The sequence below is a fragment of the Phascolarctos cinereus genome, unplaced genomic scaffold, assembly GCF_003287225.1.
Source record: "Phascolarctos cinereus isolate Bilbo 61053 unplaced genomic scaffold, phaCin_HiC Scaffold_4;HRSCAF=312, whole genome shotgun sequence".
Taxonomy (NCBI): domain Eukaryota; kingdom Metazoa; phylum Chordata; class Mammalia; order Diprotodontia; family Phascolarctidae; genus Phascolarctos; species Phascolarctos cinereus.
Window position 1 is genome coordinate 449,029,291 of NW_027555847.1, and position 24,298 is coordinate 449,053,588.

Here is a 24,298-nt window from a genome sequence, read left to right on the forward strand (position 1 = left end):
GTTGCTTCTCATCCTCTCATTTTACAGGTGAGGAAACTGAGACCCAGTGAAGTGGCTTGTGCAATCATTTTATCTTGTACAAGGTTCTAAGAGGCATAAATTTAAACTCTAGTTTCTGATGCCAAATCCATCACTGTTCCCATTGAATCACCCCTGCCTCTGTTATCCATGTTTGTTCAGTTCTTCTTGGTGTGAATATCATTTTCATTTTTAGGGAAGGCAGAACCAAATTAGGATTGAATAGTTTAACTTTCTCTGTCATCCATTATCGCAATCTTATCTATTCCAGTCATCTGACCAATCCAGTCTTTGTGGTTATTTTTCTGTTCTCCTCCCCCATGGAAGCTAAAAAGTCTTTCCTGTCTTCCTTAGCTTTCAGAATCCTTAGACCATCCTGAGATTTAGACCTCTTGACACTCTTCCTAAGATGCAGGTGCTAATCTTTAGTACTCTGTGTCAACAGGCAATCACAACATCATGGGACTTATTACAAGAGAACCAGGTTTATTACAAGAGAAATGAACATGCATGTGGAACCCAAAGAGTTCACAGTCCTTACAGAAGTTTGCATGTTTCTAACAGTACAGCAAAAGGAGGAGGAGAAAACAGGAAGGGATGTGGCATGGGGTTGGGGGGGAGGTACAGTAACCACTCCCAAAGGGGAGGAGAAAGGGGATGACAAAAGTCACATTCTTTTTCCTTGGGAACCACTGGACTATGAAGATAGGAGGGTCCGCTTATCTGCAAAGGACCTCAGCTGCGCAAGCATTTTCCCAGCCTGGCACAGACTAGCTGGCGCCTGTCTTGCCTTCCAAAGACACGCAGAGAATCCAGCTTGGGATGCAAACAACACGTTATGTCAGCTGAGGGGTGGGGCTTTGTTCTTGACACATTCAGGGCCTCCTGCATGCTCTGGGTTCAGTGGTTCTGGAAAATATGGCAACTCAAAATGACACGTTCAGGGGAGCCCTTAATAGCCCTTAACATGTGCTGTCATTAATCATGTAATAGCTAGCATTTATATAACTCTTTAATTTTCACAACAACCCTGAGGAATAGGTGCTATTATTATTTTTTTTTATTTTTTTGCTAAGCAATAGGGTTAAGTGACTTGCCCAGGGTCACACAGCTAGTGTTATGTGTCTGAGGCCGGATTTGGACTCGGGTCCTCCTGAATCCAGGGCCGGTGCTGTATTCACTGTGCCACCTAGCTGCCCCAATAGGTTCTGTTATTATCCTCTTGTTACAAACGAGGAAATTGAGGCTTAGAACCACCACATGACACAGTCTGTAAGTGTCTGAGGCGGAATCTGAACTCCGATCTTTCTTACTGTACATTCTGTCTACTGTGCCACCCAGCTGTCTTTCATTACCTGAAAGTGATTCAGTCTTTTATACATTTTCCAGAGCTCTCTGAATAGCTCTGAAATTTACTTATTTAAAGTCTAGGGTATATTTTCCATATTTGTCTATCATAAAATCTTAGATAAAGTAAACCCCCCTCCCTCTCTGTTCCTGTCTTTGCTGGTCCAGCAATAAGTCAATAAGCATTTGACTGTGCTAAGCTCTGAGACTGCAGATATAAGCAGAAAGAAAGATAATCCCTGCCCTCAAAGAGATTACATTCTATTAAGGAAAGACAATACAGGAAAGGGAGGTGACAGGGGAAAGAGGGAAAGGTACCTTTAAGGAGGCATTGTAGACAGGAATGGCGCCCCAAGCCTAAATCTTCTCTGCACCATCTTTCTAGTTCACTGCTCCTAGTCTTGTCCTCTAGGGCTAAGCATCATCAATCTAAATCTCTCATTTGACAGCCCTTCAAAGAAAACATGCGGGCCCTGCCACGTTCCATTTGTGTGTCCTTCTGAGGCTCAGTTTCCACATTCCTCCAAGGGCCAGATCAGCTGGAGCTTGGGCTCAGGCATTCTCAGTAATCACAGATATCTGCAGGAACTTTCTCCTCTAGTCCTTGACCGCAATCCTGGCCTCTGTGTGGCTGCAAACATGTAGCTGCCTCTCCTTCTTTTGTGTTTGTTCCTTCTTGATCTTAGGAGAATTGATAATCTATGGTGGCGGTGTCCAGGACAGCAATTTCATGAACCAGTCAGTCCCTTCCTTATTGATCAGAATCAGGCCCAGCATAGCAGCTCCCTCATCACTTCCTCTACCTTCTGAAAGATGAAAGTAACCAAAGGAAGGTCAAGAATTGTTCTCATTCTCTACTTTTAACAACAACAACAAAAAAGACATGCAGTAGATGTTGATAACTGAAGGTCTGTGTCACAACCTCTACGCCAGCTTTTTGATAGGTGTAACACCCAAGAGGTAAGACACCTATCCTTGCATCTTCTTTTCCATATATAAAGACTCTTCTTCACACAAGTAAAATGAGCGCTTATACCTAAACTAAAATAGGAAATAAATGCACGGCAATAGAGGTGAAAGAGCTCCTGGTATCACCTACCTATTCTTCCCTGACCAGTCATATAGTTGTCCCTGTCACAACCCATACCTCTTACCCTATAATATGTCTCTGCAATATTTCCATTTTGCTGATCATCTGAAACTCGATTTTTCCCCTAGATCTACTTTTCCATGACTCTACTGGCTATCCCTGTGACTTTTCAAACCAAAACCTTGGCCACTACTTCTCTATAAGTGTTGTCTCTCTCATTAGTATCTAAGCTTCTTGAAAGCCAGGACTATTTTCACCTTACTTTTTTGTATCTCCAATGTTTGGCACTTAGTAAGTGCCTTTTCATCCATTCATTCATATGTTAGCTATTACTGTGTATTATTTAGAGATTAGAGTGGTACGTCAAAAGAACCACCCCAGAGGTGGATTTTCCCCCAAGGTAATGTAATTTAGAATACAGTGAAGTTATTTTCCTTAACGATGTTTTATTTCCATTGGAAGGAAGGGAGGCACAGAGGCACTTTGCAACTCTTAACTGATTTAATCCTCACAACAACCCTGAGACTTAAGTGCTGTTATTATCCCCATTTGACAGCTGAGGAAATTGAGGCAGGCAAAGGTTAAGTCATTTGCTCCAGGGTCACACAACTAACTAGTAAGTGTCTGAGGCTGTATTTGAATTCAGGTTTTCCTGACTCTAAGCCCAGAGCTCTATCCACTTAAATTACCTAGAAAAGGGAAAAGAATTGATGATGAGAGGGATGGGCAGAGATCAAAGAAAATCATCTGTTCTCCTAGAGAACTGAAAATAACAAAGTTCATTATAGATGTTGACATTTTTTATTCTGGCCCCTGAATCAAACTTGTTAAAATTTTTTGACGTTAAGTAAGTAAATATATTGTTAAACAAAAACCCTACTAGCAATGAAAAAATCCACTCCTAAAAACTGCCCAATCCAGAAAAAAAGTAATGAGCATGGTTTGAACATTTACAAACATGTTTGCAAACATTTACATATTACAGGCATGAAGTTATGTTAAATCTGACCAACACCCAGGCAGTCTTGTCAAAAACATGCTATTTTCTAGTTAATAACAGCAGCCTTTATGAGGTATTGTCAGAAGACCATGAGCTATTCTGTGCTATGAGTTGGTGGCATCTATCTCATGATTTAGCATATGCTAGAGGAGACTCGACCAATTTCCACAGTACTAAATGGTAGTAAAACATGACACGTTTTTGATGTAAACACTACCCTCTCTGTTTATAGCATGGCATTTCTCATGTAAATAACTTGAAAGGTGGGCATTCTGTTTGACTTTCTTATCTTACAAAAGAGCTCTTCGGCAGTAATATATTTAAAACATACAACCTATTCCAGAAACACGGGCCACAGAACTCTTTTGAGTTCATCAGGAAGAGAGAGATTATAATATAAATAAAGGTTTCCATTTTTCATCCTTGTCATTCATTATGTCTGAAGTCCTTTGCTATTTCTTATTGAGAACAATTCTAATATTTCTTTGATGCTAAAAGAGTAGAATTACAATAGGCATTTTTCTTAAAGCTGAATGTTATTTGCTTCCTTAGAGTAAACGTTTGTTCATACAGTTATAAAGTAATTTGATGTTCGGTTAGGCAAAAAAACCCTGCTCAATTAATAAATTGCCTGATTCTGTGATTTAATCTATAACAGGAAATAAAGCAATTTATAGTAAATGAAGGTATTTCTTCCAATAGTAAAAGATTTGCTCCAGAATTGGTGATAACCTATTCTCCATGAACTCATTTAATCAATTGTGTTCAATCTCATTTAGTCAGAATTTGTTCTTTGAAAAGGTGAAGGGTTAAGAACATAACAACCAGCAAAATCTTTAGCAAATACTTTATTTGCTTCTTTTTGGGAAAAGGAAAGGCTGCCACTAAAGAATACCGTAAGTCCACTCTTTTATCGGTAGGATAGTTCATTAGTTTGATCTTCTGAATAAATTACGTTTCTAAATGAAATATAGTCCACATACGAGTAATGGATAGGTTATAAGTCCTCGGCATTATGTGACTTGACCAGCAATGTGATGAAAATTGCTTCTCAAAAATTATTCATGCTTTCAGTGAATAAAATTATCACAAAATTAATAACTTTTGTTTTGAAAATACACATTGTATTAGATTTATCTCATAAAGATACCAGAATCACCAAGTCTCAGAGTTGGAAAGGATTTCATATATTTATTAAGTTTATTATTTATTATTATTAAGTTCATGGACCTTACCCTCGTCTACAGTGTACCCAGAAAGTTGCTTTTGCCCAAACAACAATAACAGCAAACATTAATTAAGCTCTTATTATGTTTGAGGCCAAGGGCAACTAGGTGATGAAGTACTCAGAAAGATTCATCCTCATGAGTTCATATTTGGCCTCAGACACTTACTAATTGTGTGACCCTGGGCAAGTCACTTAACCTTATTTGCCTCAGCTTCCTCATCTGTAAAATGAGCTGGAGAAGAAAATGGCAAACCATTCCAGTATCTTTGCCAAAAAAAACCATCCCAAAATGGGATCATGGAGTCAGACACTACTGAAACAACTCAACAACAGTGTTCAAGGCATTAGTAGTTGCTTGGGATACAAAGAGAAAATGAAAAATAGTCTCTGCCTTCAAGGAACATACATTCAGGGTAGCTTAGGAGGTAGAGAACTCTTCTACTAGAGGAAATCAGACCAGAACAGTTTCCCATAGGAGGTGGTGACTGAGATGAACTTTGAAGATAGCTAATGATTCAAGGAAGCAGAGATGGAGCTCTCCAGGCAGGGCATACCCATTCCCTTTTCACATTGCAATAGCTTTTATTGTTAGCAAGTGTTTACCTAAGTTGACCCTAATTTGTCTTCTTGAAATTTCAACCCATGGCTGAACTTTCTTCTCTCTTCCACGTGACAGCCCTGCATATTCTTTAATATAGCTGTCATTTTCTTCCCACCCCATATGTCGACTCTTCACCAAGCCAAACACCCCAGCTTCCTACAGCTGATCCTCACATGACATAAAGTTGAGGCCCTTCACCATCTTACTTGGCTTCCTCTGGACACTCTTGGGCTTAGTGTTCTCTCTCTGAGGTCACCTCTAGCTCCAGAGTTCTGGTCCTATGTTTTGTGTTATTCCCTAAAATGTGGTGCCTAGAATTGAATGATAGTGCTCCAGGTGTGGTCTTTTCATGGCAGAGCACAGTGGAACTGTCACTTCCCTAATCCTAGAGATGTCTCAGTTCTCTCCATGCAACCTAAGATTGGATTAATTCTTCTTCACTGCCATATCATGCTATTAAATTATATTGTGTTTGCTATCCACTAAAACCCCGAGATTTATTTCAGACAAACTTCTTTCTAGCCATACCTCCCTTATCTTGTAGTTTGTAAAGCTGTTGCTTTTTTTTTAACCCAAGTATAAGGCTTTACATTTATCCCTATTAAATATCATTTCAGATTTGACCCATTATTCAGATTTGATTCTGTGTCATCCAGTGAGTTAGCAACCCCTCCCAACTTTGTGCATCTGCAAATTTAATAAATATATGATCTCTTCCTTTATTCAACTCATTCATAAAATGGTTAAACAACACAGGGCCAAGCACAGAACCCTAAGCAATTCTGCTAGAAACCTTCTTCCAGGCTGATGTAAAACCATTAATGACTGTTCGTGGGATCTGGGTTAAATGAAAGTTCACCAAGTCTTAAATATACTACATGATGGTGTTGTCTAGGTTTTAATCTCTCTATCTTGTTCACAAGAATAAAATAAACAGAATAAACACCTTGTTCAATGCTTTCTAAATCCAGGTAACTGTATCTACTTCATTCCCCTGATATATCAATTTAGTAACCCTGACAAAGAAAGAATGACAGTTTTCTTGTGAGCTGCTTTTAATGAAGTTGTGCTGGCTCCTTTTTCTTTTCTAAATGTTTGCTTATTATCTCTTTAATAATATATCCTGGAATTTTTCCAGAAAATGAAGTCAAGCTCATTGGCCATTTTGCAGATTTTTTTTCCTCTTCCTATTTTTGAGATTCAGTACATTTGCTCCCACTTAAAAGCTACATTGCATGAAATGAAGTCTACTTAAAATACAAAAAAATTGCATAACATTTCATAGCAAATGCAGCACTAGCCAGTCATTATTTATGTTTTGTTAACATTAGCAAAGCTTAACATGAATGACCAAAGATAACAAGAAGAAATGAATAACTAAAATGGATAACACCTGACATTTAGAGCTACAGACTTTATTCCTGCCTAACCTGGCCTTTTTCCCTAACCAAGTTGAGGAATATTCTAGAAGTCAGTATCAAATAAAAATGAGTATAAAACGCTTTTACTAAGAGTGCTAATCTATAATTTGTCATCATTTCATCAACTATATAATATTAATAATAATGTTAATATTTGTCAATGAGAAATTACTAGGGTTCCCCCCTCTGGGTTAAAAATAACTTTAAGTCATTAAATATGTTATTCAGTACAGAGAAATAAAAAGAAAATGTGGGCAACTAGGTGGTGCAGTGGATAGAGCTCCAGTCTTGGAGTCAGGAGGACTTGAGTTCAAATCTGACCTCAGACACTTGACACTTACTAGCTGCGTCACCCTGGGCAAGTCATTTAACTCCGATTGCCTCACCAAAATGCAAAAAAAAAAAAGGAAAGAAAAAAGAAAGAAAGAAAATGAAGAAAATGTATGTACATATTTATGAAAGCTAGGCAATTGACTAATGTTGAGCAACATTGAAGACATATTAGCCAAAACACCTTTCTCTAGGTTAGCAAAAATAGTTCATTAAAACTGTTCACTTTATATAGCACTTTGATAATAATGATTCTTATTGGCCACTGAGGTCCCTTCCTGCTTTGAGATGCTGTGATTCTGTGAATTTGTCTTTAATTTTCCAGTATTTCAATATTCCAATGGAATATGAATCTATAAACTCCAATGGAATATGAATCTATAAACTCCTTTTCCAGTGCTTTCTAAATCCAGGTGACTACATCTGCCTCGTTTCCCTGATATACCAGTGTAGTGACCCTGACAAAGAAAGAATGACAAAATGAATCTATCATCTCAGTGATGAGGAAATTCCCTCCACTGATACAGATTGTAACCTATCATGCCTGCCTATCCTGCATAATTCTCATTCATGCCCCATCATTAGGGCAAATCAGAAATATAGAACCTGCCTTCAAATACCATGTCTGTCATTTGTTTACAGAGGTTCCAAAATTATTTGGCCTACTGTTCCCTTTAAAAAAAAAATTGCTCAGCCCCCCCCCCGAAAATCTACTTTCTTTAACCCTTTAACCTTTTTGAAATTTGCATCATTTCAAAAAATATATGAAATATTTTTAAATGATGCATCTTAAATTTAATAATTTATTGTAAATTTGTGGGTTTTTGCTGCATTGAAATTTTGATGACATAATATTGTGTCATGTAACTATATAATATTGTATTGTAAACAAGCCATTATGTATACATATTCCTGCTGATACATGCTGGTCTTCCCGACAATGTGTGACATGCTCGCCTGCCAACACTTGCTTGTTAAGACCTGTTGGTGGACTTGGCCACAGATTGTTTGTTTATAACTTGCATTTTGTGTGTTTATTTGGAAAATAATGTAAGTACTATGACTTTAACTCTGTTATTCAACAAATAAAGCATGCATAAACAATTTTTCAAATTTTTCTTATCTTCTCTTCTTTCCTTATGCTTGTACCACCCCCTTAATTTTATTCAACGTCTCCCAATTGCACCCAAGACTACTACCACCCTCCTGGATCGTTCCAGTGCCCTCCAGGGGGCAGTATTGCCCACTTTGGGAGCCTCTTACTACATGTGTGACTGTGGACAAATTGCTTAATATCTCTGGACCTCAGTTTTTACATCTATTAAAAGAAAAAAAGAGTTAAACTATACTATCCATAAGGTGTCTTCCAACTCTTAACCACCCTATTGCCCAAACTTGTCATCTGACTTTTTTTTCTTTCCATGTCTGTTGCATACTGCCATTAAAATATCCTTCCAAATATTCAAGGGTTTATCCTCATCAAAATTCTCTCCCCAAAGCTTATTCATTTTTACTTCTGGGGTTCCCAACATGAATGTAGCTCCTTCATATACAGTCTACTCCATTCCTCCTTTTATCTTTTCTGTTTCTTTTAAATTCACTTACATATGTACATTTTGTACATAGACTATTGAATGTTAAAATAATCATAGCCAGCATTTATAGAATACTTTAAGATTTGAAAAATACTTTACACATATTATCTTCTTTAATTCTCACAACAACACTGTTAGATAAGTGCTATTATCCCAATTTGACAGATGAGAAAACTAAGGTTTAGAGAGGTCAAGTAATTTGCCCAGGGTCACACAGTTAGTAAGTGTCTGAGGCAGGAGTCAAACTCAGGTCTTCCTGACTATCCACTGTGTTTTATTTGTTGTTCAGTTGTTTTTAGTCATATCAAATTCATTGTGACCCATTTGGGTTTTCTTGGCAAAGATGCGGGAGTGGTTTCTCATTTCCTTCTCCAGCCCATCTGACAGAGAAGGAAACTGAGGCAAACAGAGTTAAGTGACTTGCCCAAGGTCACACAACTAGTTAGTGTCTGAGGTGAGATTTGAACTCTGGAATAATGAGTCTTTCTGACTTCAGTCCCAGGGCTCTGTGCACTATGGCACCACCTAGCTTCCCATCCATTATGCTACCAGCTGCCTAATATTAGATTCTTGAGGTCAAGGACTGTTTAATTTTTGTCTTTATATAATTAGCACCTGGCTAGGGACTTGTACATATGAGGTTCTTAATAAATATTTGTTGAATTAAATTGAAATGTTGAATCCTTTAAAGTTAGTATCATCTCCATTTTACAGATGAAGAAATCAAGGCTCAGACTTACACATTGTTATAGGCCTAGGATTCAAACCTAAGTACTCTAGCCAGTGTTTCCTGCTAATTGTCAGTCAGTTTATAGTACTTCCCTCATGAATAGAAAGGTGAAATAAAACATCAAAGTTGCTTGTATTTTTTTTCTATATATTCTCCTCCAAGTTCAGCCTTGGCTATGAGATTAGCAGCTTACTTTATATGAGAAGTCAGACCCAAAGGCTTTGCTCTGTCATCTAGCCAAATTTCACATCTCTTCAATGGTTAGTCGTAGACAAAGCTAAATGAACATTTATTTAAAATAACGAAGAGATGATAAGCTCTTGAGTGTAACCCTAGCATGTTTGGGATGGGGATGTGTAAATAGAGTTCTGAACCTTGCCATCACCACTTCATGCAAATCATTTAACACAATATCCATGATTGAACAAAATCAGAGGCAGGGTGCCCAGAGTAAAGAATTCTCATTTCTGACACTTGGTGGACCTCAGTGTAAAGAAATATGTATTTATTCATTGATGTGTTTGTAAACAGAGGGCCTCAGCGGATCTTGGAAAGAAGGGGGATTTGTGCCTTCAAGTACAAGCAGTAGTGGGTACTGGAGCTGGAGTGCCCCCAGCGATCAATCCAATCCGTCCACCCCATCTCCACCTCTGTCAGCCGATAGCTTCAAGCCCTTCCGAACACCCACTCAGCCAGATGACGGCATTGATGAAACAGAAGCAAGCAACCTTCTCTTTGATGAACCCATTCCCAGGAAAAGAAAGGTTTGTCTAGCCTCCAGTTAACATAACTGTTGTGTTCTTGGTTTTGTGAACAGGCTTTACATTTCAGAACAGTCTTTTTCACCCTTAAAGCCAGTTGTCTGTTCTGCCTCAAATTCTGCCATTGTGAAATGCTTCACTTTAAACAAAAGTTGAGTTGATTCTTTAAGATAAAATCTTTTTGAGTAATCTTTATAATGCCTACTGCTCAGAATGCCAAATAATACAAGGATGGTCTTTTTTTCTTTAATTTTATATCTTCAGATTAGTTTTGTTCTGAATCTGACAATAGTACAGTGAATTTGTTTAATGAGAAGGGTGAGATTGTTTGCTTTCAATAATTTATAATTGGAAAACAAAATTGGCTTCATTAGCTCACCTTATAAGATGCTTCATAGCAAAAGCCAGCATCTTGCAATATAATATCAGAAATTAACTGATTCAATCATATTTTTCATTAAGAAATTTAGGAGTTTTTTTTTAATTTTGCTGTGATTATTTACAAATATCTTTGTTATTTTACCAGAGCAGTGAAACAATTTTTTAATATTTGGTAACACGACTTAAGGTGCCCATCAAGATGACTAAAAGTAAATCCAAATTAAAGATCACTATTATCCTATTGAGGATTTTTCTGTATTTATAATTTGGTATTGCTACACCTCTTTTTTTTCTATTAGTTCCTTTGATATTCTTGACTTTTTGTTCTTCCAAATGAATTCTATTATTATTTTTTTCTAATTCAGTAGAATAATAATAAATTCAAAAATATTCAAATTTTTCAAAAAGAACTTGATACTAGTATTTATAGATGAATGTTTTCATAGCCAGTCTTTGTTATTAATGCTTTTGCTGTCTTGTCCCTCCAAACTCATTTTTATCCAAATACCCCTAATGAGCTCTAGTACAAAGAAAATTATAATTAGAAAGGCCTAAGATTATAAGTGGACACCAATTATCTTACATACACTCTATGGAGAAAGACTAATAATCAGCTAATTGTGTTATACATTATTGTATGGACTCCATGACTTCTTTTAAACAAATCTTTGATGGTTCTAAAGACTACATTGAATAGATGAATACATCATGTATGTCTAACACTGCTAAGCAGACTAATTTTCTGTGTATACTGATCCACCATTGCAGTGAGCTTTGAAGGCTGTGTCCCAACCTCAGTTCTGCCTCAACTCTCTCTGTGCCTTCTCTAAAAAACAGTTCCGTCGATTGTAAAAATGGAGTTAATAATACAACTGTGTTTCTTGACCTTATCAGATTTGATGTGCAGCACACATGTGGACTTCACATTAAGAAAACCTGATATATGAAAATCTGGATCTAAACAACAACAAAAAAGAATTTGCTTTATAAAAAGCTTTACAGCAAGATATTTTTAAATAGCAAGCTTCCTGGCACATTTAAAATTAACCTATTTTGCAAAAATATAATTAACTCATAATTTTCTACTTATAAAAAGTAAAGCTATATTGAAGTATATCTTTCTTTGAAAGAAAGATGCTGTGCAGATACAAAAATATCATTCCTAGATTTGATCTGTATTAGCAACATTATACATAATTATATACCAAGTGAAATTCAAAGCAAACTCCTGAGCTTTACTGCGAATAAATTATTTATTTATTCTAGCTTCTCTCAACAAGGAAAACAAAGAGATGGCATCAGTCCAACATTTTCTTCTCTGCCTCTCTCTTAACATAACAAGTCATGTTTTACATAGTAGGATGAAAAGGAACTCTCCCTAGGAAGAAGGTAAAAAAACAAAATGTTTATTCTTGCTTCTTAGTGACTTCTCCCTTGACTCAGACCCTGGCTGGCCCCTGGGAAACACTCAGGAGCCGCTTAATGTATAATGCAGCTTAAATTAGCTAATTATGTAACCTGAGCCAATTGATTATTTTGAAACTCAAGTTATTGACCCTTGAGTCCTTAAACTGGCCCTGGTAAGGGAAAGGGAGTAATACTGATAATTATCAAGTTGAAGAAAGGACTCTGAAAAAGATGGAAAAATAGAGTTGTTTTTAGGAGGGCAGAGTGAAACCTTTCCCCACTTGCACTACCCCACCCCACCTATTTCTGTTTAAATTCTGTTCATTTTTTTTCTCATCATTAATATAATGGGTGCACAGCACTGAGTCAGTAGTAATTGATTGATCTGGGAGGTGATTTGGGCTTTCTTTTACAATTTTAATTACAGCTATCATTATTAATGTTGTTGTGTGCCTGTTCGGTTTAAAAAAAAAAAATCTCTGACAATTCTGTTGACCAGGAGTTCTTAACCTTTATTGTGTCACAATTACACTATATTTTTTAAAAAGTTCGCAAATCCCAGGTTAAGAACTGCTGTACAGGATAAATTTTAGTACGTTTCTATCACATGTATGTGTATGTTTAAGGACACAAGATTTCATATCACTCCACAGACAGAGAGTCTAACGCTTCTAAGACTTTGTAGATGGTCTTAAAGAGTTGTTGTGGCTTAAAAAAAAACCCATCATCTTAATAATGAGGATGGTCTCTGACAACAAACATATATCTCATTTCTGGCCTTGTATTTTCAGCTTTTCCAGCTTTGTAACATCTACTAGAGTTTTAGATCCAGAATCATAACATTTCAGAGCCTAGAAGAGATCTCCATTACAGCAGGGGGTTCCTAACCTGGGGTCCATGGACCACAAGGACAAATTTCAGGAAGTTTATGAACTTGGATGAGTTTTTTAAAAATCCATCTTTATTTCAGTGTAATTGGTTTCTTTCCATGGCACAGAAAAAATTAAGAACTGTTGCCCTACTAGAATCCCTTCTGTACTGTGTGGTCATTCAGCTTCTGTTTGAAGCCCTCCAAGGAGGGGCACTCACTAGCTTCTGAGGTGACCTATTCCCCCTGTGAAAAAGCTTCTTCCAACATCAAGCCTGTCTGGCTCATTGAGAATGAGGGTCATCTAATTGCCACTAGGAGGCCCTGATGCCTCATGTTCATCATTCTAAAGGGTGATACCACTGGTGATGAGCCCCAGCTTCACCAGATAGCTTGGTGAGACAGAAGGGCCTGTTCCTTGCCGGAACCTCCTTTCTGACTGGTCATGGAAACACTGCCTTTTAGTTTGTGGCTGTAGCCACTGTAGATGGAAGCTATGTCTGCACCTTAAACTGATTTTCAATTCAATTTGGAGTGATTAATTACTTTCTAAATTGTAGGATTTAATGTTAGCCCATTGCTCAGCACATAGTAGACACTTAACAAATGCTTGATTATTATCATGGAAAAGTTACACAGGGCTTCACACTAAATGTCTGTATAATGCATAATGAACTATATATATATGCTGTGCCATATTTAGGTCTGTATACATATATGTGTGTATATATACACACATATACAGACTTACACATGCACACAGACACCTATTGTTTGCTACTGAAAGTCTTGTCTCTTAAAGTAAGTTGTTCCCATTTCAAGATAGGGAACCATACATTTTACTTCTTTTGCATCCTTCATAGTACCAAGTACAGTGTAGAAAACAGCCAGAATGTAACAGATTATATAATTTTAGAATTAAACCCTATGAGGAATTTGGGACACTGTGGGGATGGCAAGGGAAGAGCCAAGCAGGTTGCTGCATCTCACAGTTGCCTCAAAGGCCATGTAGTCCATCCCCTAAACGAAAAGGAATTCCTCCTATATTATCCTCAACAAGTAGTCATCCAACTTCTGCATGTAGAGTGTGGAAAAGTTTCCTTCACAGCTTTTATTGCTTTGGGAACAGCTGGAGAGATGAACAGTGATTATATTTCTGTGTGGTTATTTGGGGGTAGTAGGAGAAAGTAGGCCAGTTGCTGGTGTATGTCAAGATGGGTGATCAGCTTTGACGCTAAAAGAATAAAATCTTGATAGGGAATTGGCTTGGAGACAGAGAATGTGTATTGGACGGGTGAGTACATTACTGGATGTGAGAAGATAGAGTGAGTTCAGGGAAATAGTGAGAGAGGCTGAAGGCCAATGGCAGTTCACCAGTGTTTGTCTTGGTTTTCATTTCCTGGTCATCATTGTGATTTGATGGAGTTGTTTATGGATTTCTCTTGGGCAGGATTCATGGCTTGTTGTTCTAATACCCTTATATAATACAAACCAGTGTGGGAGCAAGTAATGATGATAGCTGTTGGAACTAATCTGTTCCCATGATGTTTCTTTAAATCACATCTACTAAGCTTTTCCCCAGTTCCCACCCCAAGAATAGGCTATAGCCACACTGGCGGCAGCAGACAGGCATTTCTAAAGTGGGTTAATGACTACATGCAGCCACTCCTAAAAACCTCTGGGAGAAAAATAAGTTGACCCAGGAATTTAAGAAGATTGATTTCCCTAGGAAAGCAAATAGGCATTTCCAATAAGTATTCTTCCCACCCCTGCCCCAATGTTTTGCTGTGAAAATTGAACACAAAGGTTACCAACAAAACCAGCTGAGAACTGAAGACTGAGCACCTCACTTCTAACACGGATTAAGGGCCAGTAGAATTTGACCAATAGAGTGGGCAAAGTATTTTTCTTTCCATTATGGGCATATGACTGCTAAATATACAAAGAAAGTGTGAATTGGTCTCCATCCTATAGGAAAAGGGAAAAAATGTCTCTCAACCATTCAGGTTGTGAAAAAGAATAAAGTGTTTCATTAAAAAAAAGGACTTTATAGAAGGAAAAAAAAGATTGAAAGAGGCTATAGGAATACCGGCCTGTGTCAGGAAGTTGGATGGTGGGAGAATGTTAGACATAGGAAAAAGGGAATAAGGACCACTGAACACTTAGAGTTACATAATATGCATAGGGCTCTTCCTTTTGAGGAAGGAATAAGGTCTTCCAAGGTGGAAAGCAGCTTCTTGTACTCTACAACTGATACTATGAATCCATAGGTATCATCAGGAGTGTAATGATACAGTAAAAGTCTAAGGAAGAGCTAGGCAAGATGTCTCATGCCTGAAATCTGTACAAATGGGGGAGCTAAGTGGTTAAGGGGGAGCTAGGTGGTGCAGTGGATAGAGTGCTGGGCCTGGAGTCAGGAAGACTCTTCGTGAGTTCAACTCTGGCCTCGAACACTTACTAGCAGTGTGACCCTGGGCAAGTCACTTAACCCTGTTTGCCTCAGTTCCTCCTCCATAAAATAGGCTAGAGAAAGAAATGACAAACCACTCTCGTATCTTTGCTAAGAAAACCACAAATGGGGGTCACAAAGAGTCAGAAATGACTGAACAGCAACTGAGGCTGGTGGATCACTTGCTCTCAGTAGTTCTAAGCTGCAGTTGGGTTAAGACAATTGAGTCTGGCATTAATAGAGTGAACCTCCAGGAGTAGGGGGACTGTCTGGCTGCCTGAGAAGTGGCAGTGCAGCCCAGGTTGGAAAAACAGAGCAGTTAAAGCTTTCATGATGATCAGTATTGGCTCGGGTCTATGAATGGCTGTCGTCCTTCAAGCCTGGGTGAGAGAGGGAGACTTGATCACCCCGTGCCCCCCCAAAAAAAATCAAAGGAAGAAGAGATTGAATATTAGTTGCTGATGACAGCCTGTTAAGAGGTCCTAAAGTAGATATTTGTTGATGTGACACTAACAATAGAAAGGCCTGCTGTCTTCTTGAGGCACGTATTCAGATATTATCGGGATTTCCTAAAGTTTGTCAAGTCTGACGAACACCACCCACTACTCATGATTCATAAAGGGATAAATTATACTTCCAGAAGAAACTGAGAGTTACTAGAGATCATAAAGTACTCAGCAAGAATTTGAAGATATTAAGGCTAGAGATGGTGTTTTCATCACTAATGCTGAGTGAAAGCTGGAGTTTCTGAAAGGAAAATCAGATTTGGGGATAAATCAGCTAATTAAGAAAATGGTATCTACAAATAGGATTTGAATTTCTGGGAAGTGGCTTGAAATATAGGAATGAGGGTCTCTAGGCCTGAGGTTAGGGTACACTTAATGAGGCCTTGGTAAAAATGTATTTGTCCCAAGTCTCAGAAATCTGGGCAAAAGGACTTTAAACTGAAAAGGAAGGAGTGGCAAGAAGACTGCCTTTGTGAAGATAATTATTCCATATGCCTGAAACTGGAGATTTCTAAAACTTTTGTCCTTGCATAGGGACAGTTTTCCAGTTGCCTTGGTAGAAGTGTAGGAGTACTGTACTTCAGAAGCCTCATTTCCTGATCTTTGCTAAAAGAGCAGCCTTTCAGCCACTTTCTCCACATTATCCAGAATTGTAGATGAAGCAGGTTTGAAAATAGACCTTCAGACAAGGAGCAGCCACAACCCATTCTCCTCAGGACGTACCCTCCACTGTAATAGTAGCTTAAAGTTACAGAAACTAAACTGTAAAACACTTTTCCTCTCAGTAGTGCTGGTAAACAAAGTAGTACAAATTTTATACCCATTGTACCAACAATGAAAACTGAGCCAGAAAAAAATGTTAGGTGGCTTACTTAGAGATAGGAACTCTAACCCAGGTCTTCTGACTCCAGATCAGTCCTCTACACCGGTGGTGTCAAATAGAAATAGATGCCTGCAGACCACATGCTGACTTGTTGTTCATTTGCTGTCAGTCATGTCCGACTCTTCATGACCCTATTTGGGATTTTCTTGGCAGAGTTAGTGGAGTGGTTTGTCATTTTCTTCTCCAACTCATTTTACAGATGAAGAAACTGAGGCAAACAGGGTTAAATGACTTTACCAGGGTCACACAGCTATTAAGTGTCTGAGGCCAGATTGGAACTCAGGAAGATGAGTCTTTCCTGACTCCAGGCCTCATTCTCTATCCACTGCGCCACCTAGCTGCCCACATACAAACTTAGAAAACCACAAATTAACATTATCCATGTTGTATTGTGTTTTTATATGTTTTGTTAAACATTTGCCAATTACATTTTTATCTGGATGGGGCCTTGAAGTTTTGCACAGGGAATTTGACACATCTGCTCTTATGCTGACATCCTTCAATCATCTTATTATTCACAAAGGATTGGCATGAGTTGCTGTGATGAAAAATCATTTTAGTGTAACTTCTAACATAGAAAACTAGTGGAAGATTGTGTACCAGATGACGGGGACTGAATGAAATGAAGACATATTGTCATGATAGGCTTTGCTGGCAGTTTTGAAGCAGTGACATATGAATAAGTAAATAACATGTGTTACAAAGATTTCTGTAACATGACACTGGTGGTAATGTTTGCCTTTATAATACACAGCTTCTTTTTTTTTTTAAATCAGATTAGCACCCCCATTATCCTGTCAAGAATGAATGAAGCATTTACGTAACTAGTAAGTAGTGTACAATGAGTAAAACAAAGGAAATTCAAACATAAAGTAGTAATCAGTGATCTAGAAATTACAGAAAAGCTTAGGAAGACAGATGAAATGTCAGTTTTCAAGCCAGTCTTTCTTTAGATAATAAGACTGAGATTGTCCTCTAGCAAGCAGTCACACAATCATTTATCCTGTTTACTATAAATTATTTGAAAGAAACCTACTATACAGGAATCCACATTTATAGAAATAGCAAATTAGGGAAATGACCCTTTAAATAATTCCTGATATCCCTGGGCAAGGAGGCACTCTAATGAACTAAGCAAGCAAGCAGCCTTTGTTAAAAAGCCATAGGCCAAATAAAGGAAGGATCAGAGGATCGATTGGTAAAACCACAGGCAAAAATGCTGTCTGTTAATTAAATAACTTTACCAGTTAAAGAGGTGAAATAAGAAAATTACTGAAAATATTTAGTGTATAAACTTGAGGTTTTAAAAAGGAATAATTAAAGCACTTGCAGTTGAGGTAGATTTGAATTAAATTTAATGTATTTAAATTAGTCATTAGGGAAGCTCAGTTTTATCATGTTTCTAGATATATTTATGTATGGAATATATGTGTATGTGTATATACATATATAAACAATCAAGTATAAATACACATATGCATACATACATACATACATACATACATACACACACACACACTAATTGCTTTCAATGTACCGGACGCTGTGCTAAGCACTGAAGATACAAAGAAAGGCAAAAGACGGTCCCTGCTCTCAAGGAACTTATAGTCTGATAGAGGAGACAAGATGAAAGCAACTATGTACAAACAAGCTATATACATCACTCTATAAATGAGAGATAATCAGTAAAGGGAAGGCACTAGAATTAAGGGGGATCAGGAAAGACTACTTGTAGAAGATGGGATTTTAGCTGGGACTTGAAAGAAACCCAGGGAAGCCAGGAGGCAGAGATGAGGAGGGATAGAATCCTAACCATGGGGAACTGGGGGATAGATTGTCTTGTTTGAAGAACAGCAAAAAAGTGAATGTCCATGGATGACAGAGTATATGGCTGGGTATAAGGTGTAAGACTGGACATACGGCTATTGGGCAGGGGGAGGTAGGTTATTAATGACTTTGAACACCAGACAATTTTTTTTATTTAATCCTGGAGGTGGTAGGAAGCCACCGGAGTTTTTTGAGTAGCAGGGTGACATGGTTGGATCTATACTTTGGGAAAAACGTGTTGGCAGCTAAGTGGAGGTTGGACTGGAATGGAGAAAGAAGCCAGCCAGCAGGATCCTGAGATAGTCCATGTGTCAGAGGAGACAAGTGGGTGTATATGAGAGATGTTACAAAGGTAAAATTGACAGCCCTTGCAACAAATTAAGGGTAAGGGAGAGGAGGGAAGAGAGAGTGAAGGGTTGAGAATGATGCCTAGGTGACAGGGAGCACAGTGATGCCCTAACAGTAATAGGGAAGTCTGGAAGAAGGGAGAGTTTTGGAGGGGTGAGGGAATTATTAGTTCATTTTTGGACATGTTAGGTTTAAAATGTCTAGTAGGCAATTGGATATGCAAGAGTGGAAGTGATCAGAGAGGATGGTCTGGATAAGTAGATTTGAGAGGTATCAGCATATGTGTCACTGTGGGTAAGGTGCTGGGCCTAATAGAGTCAGGAAGACTCCTCTTCCTAGTTCAAATCTGGCCTCAGACACTTACTAGCTGTGTGACCCTGGGCAAGTCACTTAATCCTGTTTACTTCACTTTCTTCTATGTAAAATGAGCTGGAAAAGACAAACCACTCCAGGATCTTTACCAAGAAAACCCTGAAAGAAGTTACAAAGAGTTGGACATGACTGAAAAATGACTAACCAGCAACAGTGTAGAGATGATCATTGAATCCATGGGAGCTAATGATATCACATTAAATAATATGGACTCAGTACTAGAGGGAGAAGAGTGCCTAGGACAGAGCTCTGTGGAATACCACAATTAGGGGGTATGAGCTAGACAAATATCCAAGAGAGGAGATTGAGGAGCAGTTAAGATCGTTAGGAGGACAGCCAGGAAAAAGCAGTGCCACAAAAACCTAGAAAGAAAAGAGTATGAAATAGAGAGGTTCAGAAGGGGGAGGATTGAGAAGAGGCCATTAGTCTGGCAACTAAGAGATTGTTCATAACTTTGGAGAGAGGAGTTGCACTAGAAAGTGAGGTTGGAAAGCCAGACTTGCAGAGTTAAGAGTGTGAAAGGAGGGGCAGCTAGGTGGCGCAGTGGATAAAGCACTGGCCCTGGATTCAGGAGGACCTGAGTTCAAATCCATCCTCAGACACATGACACTTACTAGCTGTGTGACCCTGGGCAAGTCACTTAACCCCACTGCCTAGCCCCCCCCCAAAAAAAAAGTATGAGAGGAAAGGAAGTGGCGAGATACTATCGTAGATGGCCTTTTTAGAGAGCTGAGATATGGGATGAGTGCTAGAGGTCATGGATGAATCAAGTGAGAGTCTTTTGGGACCACAGACTGAGGGGACTGTCTGTGCCCTCAAGGAGCTTACATTCTAATGGATGAAGATAGTACATAAATGGCGACCTGGAAAGCAGGGAGGTTCTGTGATGCGATATGCAATATGATGGCTTCTGTCAAGATAAGGGGAAAGCTCATTTATCAGAGCCCAGGAATGGTACCAGGGTCTAAAATTCCAGGGGGAAGGGAGGATACATTCTTTTTCTTCTTATTTTTAACCTTCTTACGATATTCATTACTCTGAAATAGAGGTTATTGTTTAGTCATTTCAATCATGTCTGACTCTTTTAAAATCTATTTCTTGGCAAGGATACTGGAGTGGTTTGCCATTTTCTTCCCCAGTTCCTTTTACCTATGAGGAAACTGAGACAAATATGATTAAGTGACTTACCCAGGGTCACACAGACAGTAAGTGTCTGAGGCCCGATTTGAACTCAGATCCTCCTGACTGTAAGCCCAGCACCCTATCCATTTCACCACCTAGCTGTTCCTCCCACCTAGCTGCGTTTTAGAATAATGATAGATGTTTACTATTTGTCAGCTTAATTGTACAACTTTATCCTACATGTCAGATCACTGAAGCAGATATTTGTGGATTTATTGTCTCATCTTTGTTATTAATTAGAGGTTGTCCCTGGCAGTGGTGCTTATGAGCTTTAACATGCCTTAAATTAAAACTATATTATATATTTTGTACAAAATGAAAGTTTTACAAAATATCCAATTAGAAATGTGAATCTAATCACAAAGGAATGTACTGATTCTTTTTAAATTTTCAGTTTAGCGTTTGTATTATCAACATTAATAATAGTTCACATTTACATAATATTATATCTTTACGAAGTATTTTTCTTCCAACAGTCCTATCCCTAAAGGTAGCTAGCTAGTACATTGGCTAATTCACTGGGTGGGCCTGGAGTCAGAAAGCCTTGGGTTCCATTATCTGACATTTAGTAGCTGGGTGACCTGGGGTAAGTCACTTAACCTCTGGCTTCCTTAGTTTTCTCAACTGTAAAATGAAAGTGATAATAGCACCTACCTCCCAGGGTTGTTGTGAGGATCAAATGAGGTAAAAATTATAAAGCACTTACTAAGCTTAGTGCCCAGCACATAGTAAATGCTTAATAAACTCTCATCTCCTTCTTTCCTTCCTTCCTTCCTTCTTTTTCTTTCCCTCCTTCCTTCTTTCCTTCCTTCCTTCCTCCCTTGCTCCCTCCCTTCCTTTTTCCTTCCCTCCAATGAAGTAGGTAGGGTGAATTTTATTATCCCTATTTTGCAAATGAAGAAACTTGGTCTTAAAGAAGAAAAGTGATTTGCTAAAAAGTAAAAGCTGGGATTTTTGACTAAAGAAAGCAACTATTCCATCTTCTCTCTAGACCCTGTTGTTTTAAAAAATGTTATCATCTTCATTAAAATAGTCACATTTCCTTTTGTAAGTGCTAGGTAGTAGTTAAGAGGTGAGGTAGATGAAGAATGGGTTTAAAGTTAGAAAGACACAAATTTCATTCTGACCCCAACTTACTTAACTAGCTAGGTAACCCTGAACAAGTCACTCTAACTTCTCTAAGCCCCAGTTTCCCCATCTGCCAAATGGGGGTAATAATAGCACCTACCTCACAGGATTGTTGTGAGGATCAAATGACATAACAGATATAGAATGTTTTGCAAACTCTAAAGCACTATATAAATGTTAGCTATTATACCTTTTATTCTTTTAATTTTTTTAGATGTTTGCTACATTCTTTTAATCTCCGAGCAAATTCCCCCATTCCAACTTCCATAGGAACACATCAATTTTATAACATAAATTGAATTGAGAAAATATGTTCATCTGGAGCAATGGTGTCAAACTCAAATAGAAACAAGGGCTTCTAAACCATACAGAAGGATCACTGCAGGGTACATAACCGAATTAGAAAATCACATATTAGTATTATCTGTTTTATTTCAATTTTAAAATTTCATTAAATATTTCCCAATTCACTTCTCATCTGATTCACCTGCCTTTAGGAGTGTGGTGGGCCACATGTCTGACACCTCTGATTTAGAGGAAAGGGTGATGTTGGAGGTGGGGAGGAGTTCAGTTGAAAGAACCCTAGGCTGGGGAAAGGGAGCTCTGATCTCAACTCTCCTCTTAACTAGCTTTGTGCTTTTAAGGTCATTTAACTTCACTGGGCTTCTGTTTTTTTCCAGCAGCTAAATTAGTACAATAGACCCATTTCATGCTAACTGCATACTGTTATTTATAACATATTTTACCAAAAATAACTGTATTTTACAAAACAAAAAACAATTTAGTGAGAATTACTGTTTTACATACTTTTGCAAATCTCTTTAATGTCTCTTAAAAAAAACTAGAATTCTCATATCTGCTTCTACATTTAATCTGTTGTGATATGTTGGTTTGATTGGACTATGTCAAATCCAGCCTAACACAGATATGTAGTTGGAAAGGGGAAGAGTATTTTAATAGGCAAATAACATCCTAACATTTTTATGAAAAGAGTTTTGACTTCACAGACCCCCCTGAAAAGAGTCTTGGACATCCCCAAGAGCCCTCAGACCACACTTTAAGAACCACTGCTCTAGGTCTAGCAGAGCAAGTTTAATCTTCCTTTAAAAAAAATTATTTTTTCAATTAACAGAAATCTGTTTTCTCTTTCCCATTTCTCTTATTCCATTGAGAAAAATAAACTGAAAGAGAGAAACAAATTCAGTGTAATAGTCAAGTAAAACAAATCCACAAATTGTGTTTTTAAAAAATGTCTTATTCTGTACCCTAAGTCCATCACCTCTGTCAGGAGATAGATAGCAAGCTTACTGAAATCATGGATGGTCATTGCATTAATCTTATAGCTTTCAAAGTTGTTTGTCTTTACAGTGTTGCTATTGTATAAATTGTTCTCTCATTTCTACTCATGTCATTCTTCATCAATTTATACAAGTCCTTAGAACTATTCATTTTTATAATATTGTTATAGTATAAATCGTTTTTCTGATTCTGTTCACTTCACTAGTTCATTAAAGCTTTTCTATTTTGCATTGAAATCATCTAGTTCCTCATTTCTCATAGAACAATAGCATTCCATCTCATTCATATACCACAATTTGTTCAGCTATTCCCCAATTTTTTATGTATAATTCCAAATTTCTCTCCCAAATGGTTTTACCCATTAACAGGTCCCCCAATAGTATATTAGTGCTCATGTTTTCCCACATCCCCACTAATATTTATCATTTTCTGTTTTTGTCATCTTTGCCAGCCTAATAGGTATGAGCTAGAATCTTACAATTGCCTTAATTTGCCCTTATTACTAGTATTTTAGAGCATTTTTTCATATGGATATAAATAACCCAGGTTAATTTAAGAACTGCCTGTTCATATCCTTCAACCATTTATCTATTGGGGAATGGTTCTTATTACTAATAATCTGAATCACTTCTACATATATGTACACAAATATACATATACATACATACATACATACATACATACATATATACATACATACATGGGGGGGCTAGACCTTTATCAGAGAAACATGCTACAAAAAAGTTTTCCCACTTGTTTTCCTTTTAATCTTCATTTTATTAGATTTGTTTGTACAAAACCTTTGAAACTTTATGTAATTAAAATTGTCCATTTTACTTTCTGTGATCCCAGGTTTGCTTTGTATCCCAGGTTTGATCATAAACTTTTCTTCCATCCACACATATCATAGGTAATTTTTGTCCCATTTTTTCTAATTTGTCTATCATGTGACCTTTTATAGTTAAGTCAAGGATCCATTTAGCACTAATCTTAGCATAAGGTGTAAGGTATTGGTTCTGCATCTAATTTCTTCTATACTGCTGTCCTGTTCTCCAAGCAGTTTTTAATCAACTAGTGAATCCTTATCCCAGAAGCAGGGGTGTTTGAGTTTATTGAACACTAGGTTACTAGGTTTGGTTGCTTCCATATATTGTGTAGTTAATTTGTTCCACTGATCAATCTCTCTAGTTTTTAGCCAATACCAAAGGATTACTGCTTTGTAATAGAGTTTAAGAGCTGGTATTATTAGGGCCCCTTCATTCCCACCTTTGTTCGTTGTTTTCCATGCCATTATTAACTTTTTTTTGCCTCCATATGAATTTCATTTTTTTCTAGTTTTATAAAGTAATCCTTTGGAAGTTTGGTATGGCATTAAATAAATATATAAATATAAGTAGTGTTATGATTTTTATTATAATTGCTCACCCTACCTATGAGCAATTAATATTCCTCCAATGATTTAGGTCTGTGTTTTTCTAAGGAGTGGTTTGTAGTATTATATATGTGGTTCTTTGTTTCTTAGGAGGT

The 24,298-nt window shown here is 37.6% G+C and overlaps 1 protein-coding gene across 2 annotated transcripts in view; it reads left to right on the top strand.

Annotated features, from left to right (window-relative positions):
- Positions 1-24,298, top strand: part of ZNF704 (zinc finger protein 704) — a 349,579-nt gene that overhangs the window by 268,244 nt on the left and 57,037 nt on the right. For both annotated transcript variants that reach the window (XM_020976198.2, XM_020976199.2), the window contains exon 4: positions 9,892-10,124. In XM_020976198.2, the coding sequence (XP_020831857.1) occupies positions 9,892-10,124 (233 nt within the window). The remainder of the gene's footprint in view (positions 1-9,891; positions 10,125-24,298) is intronic.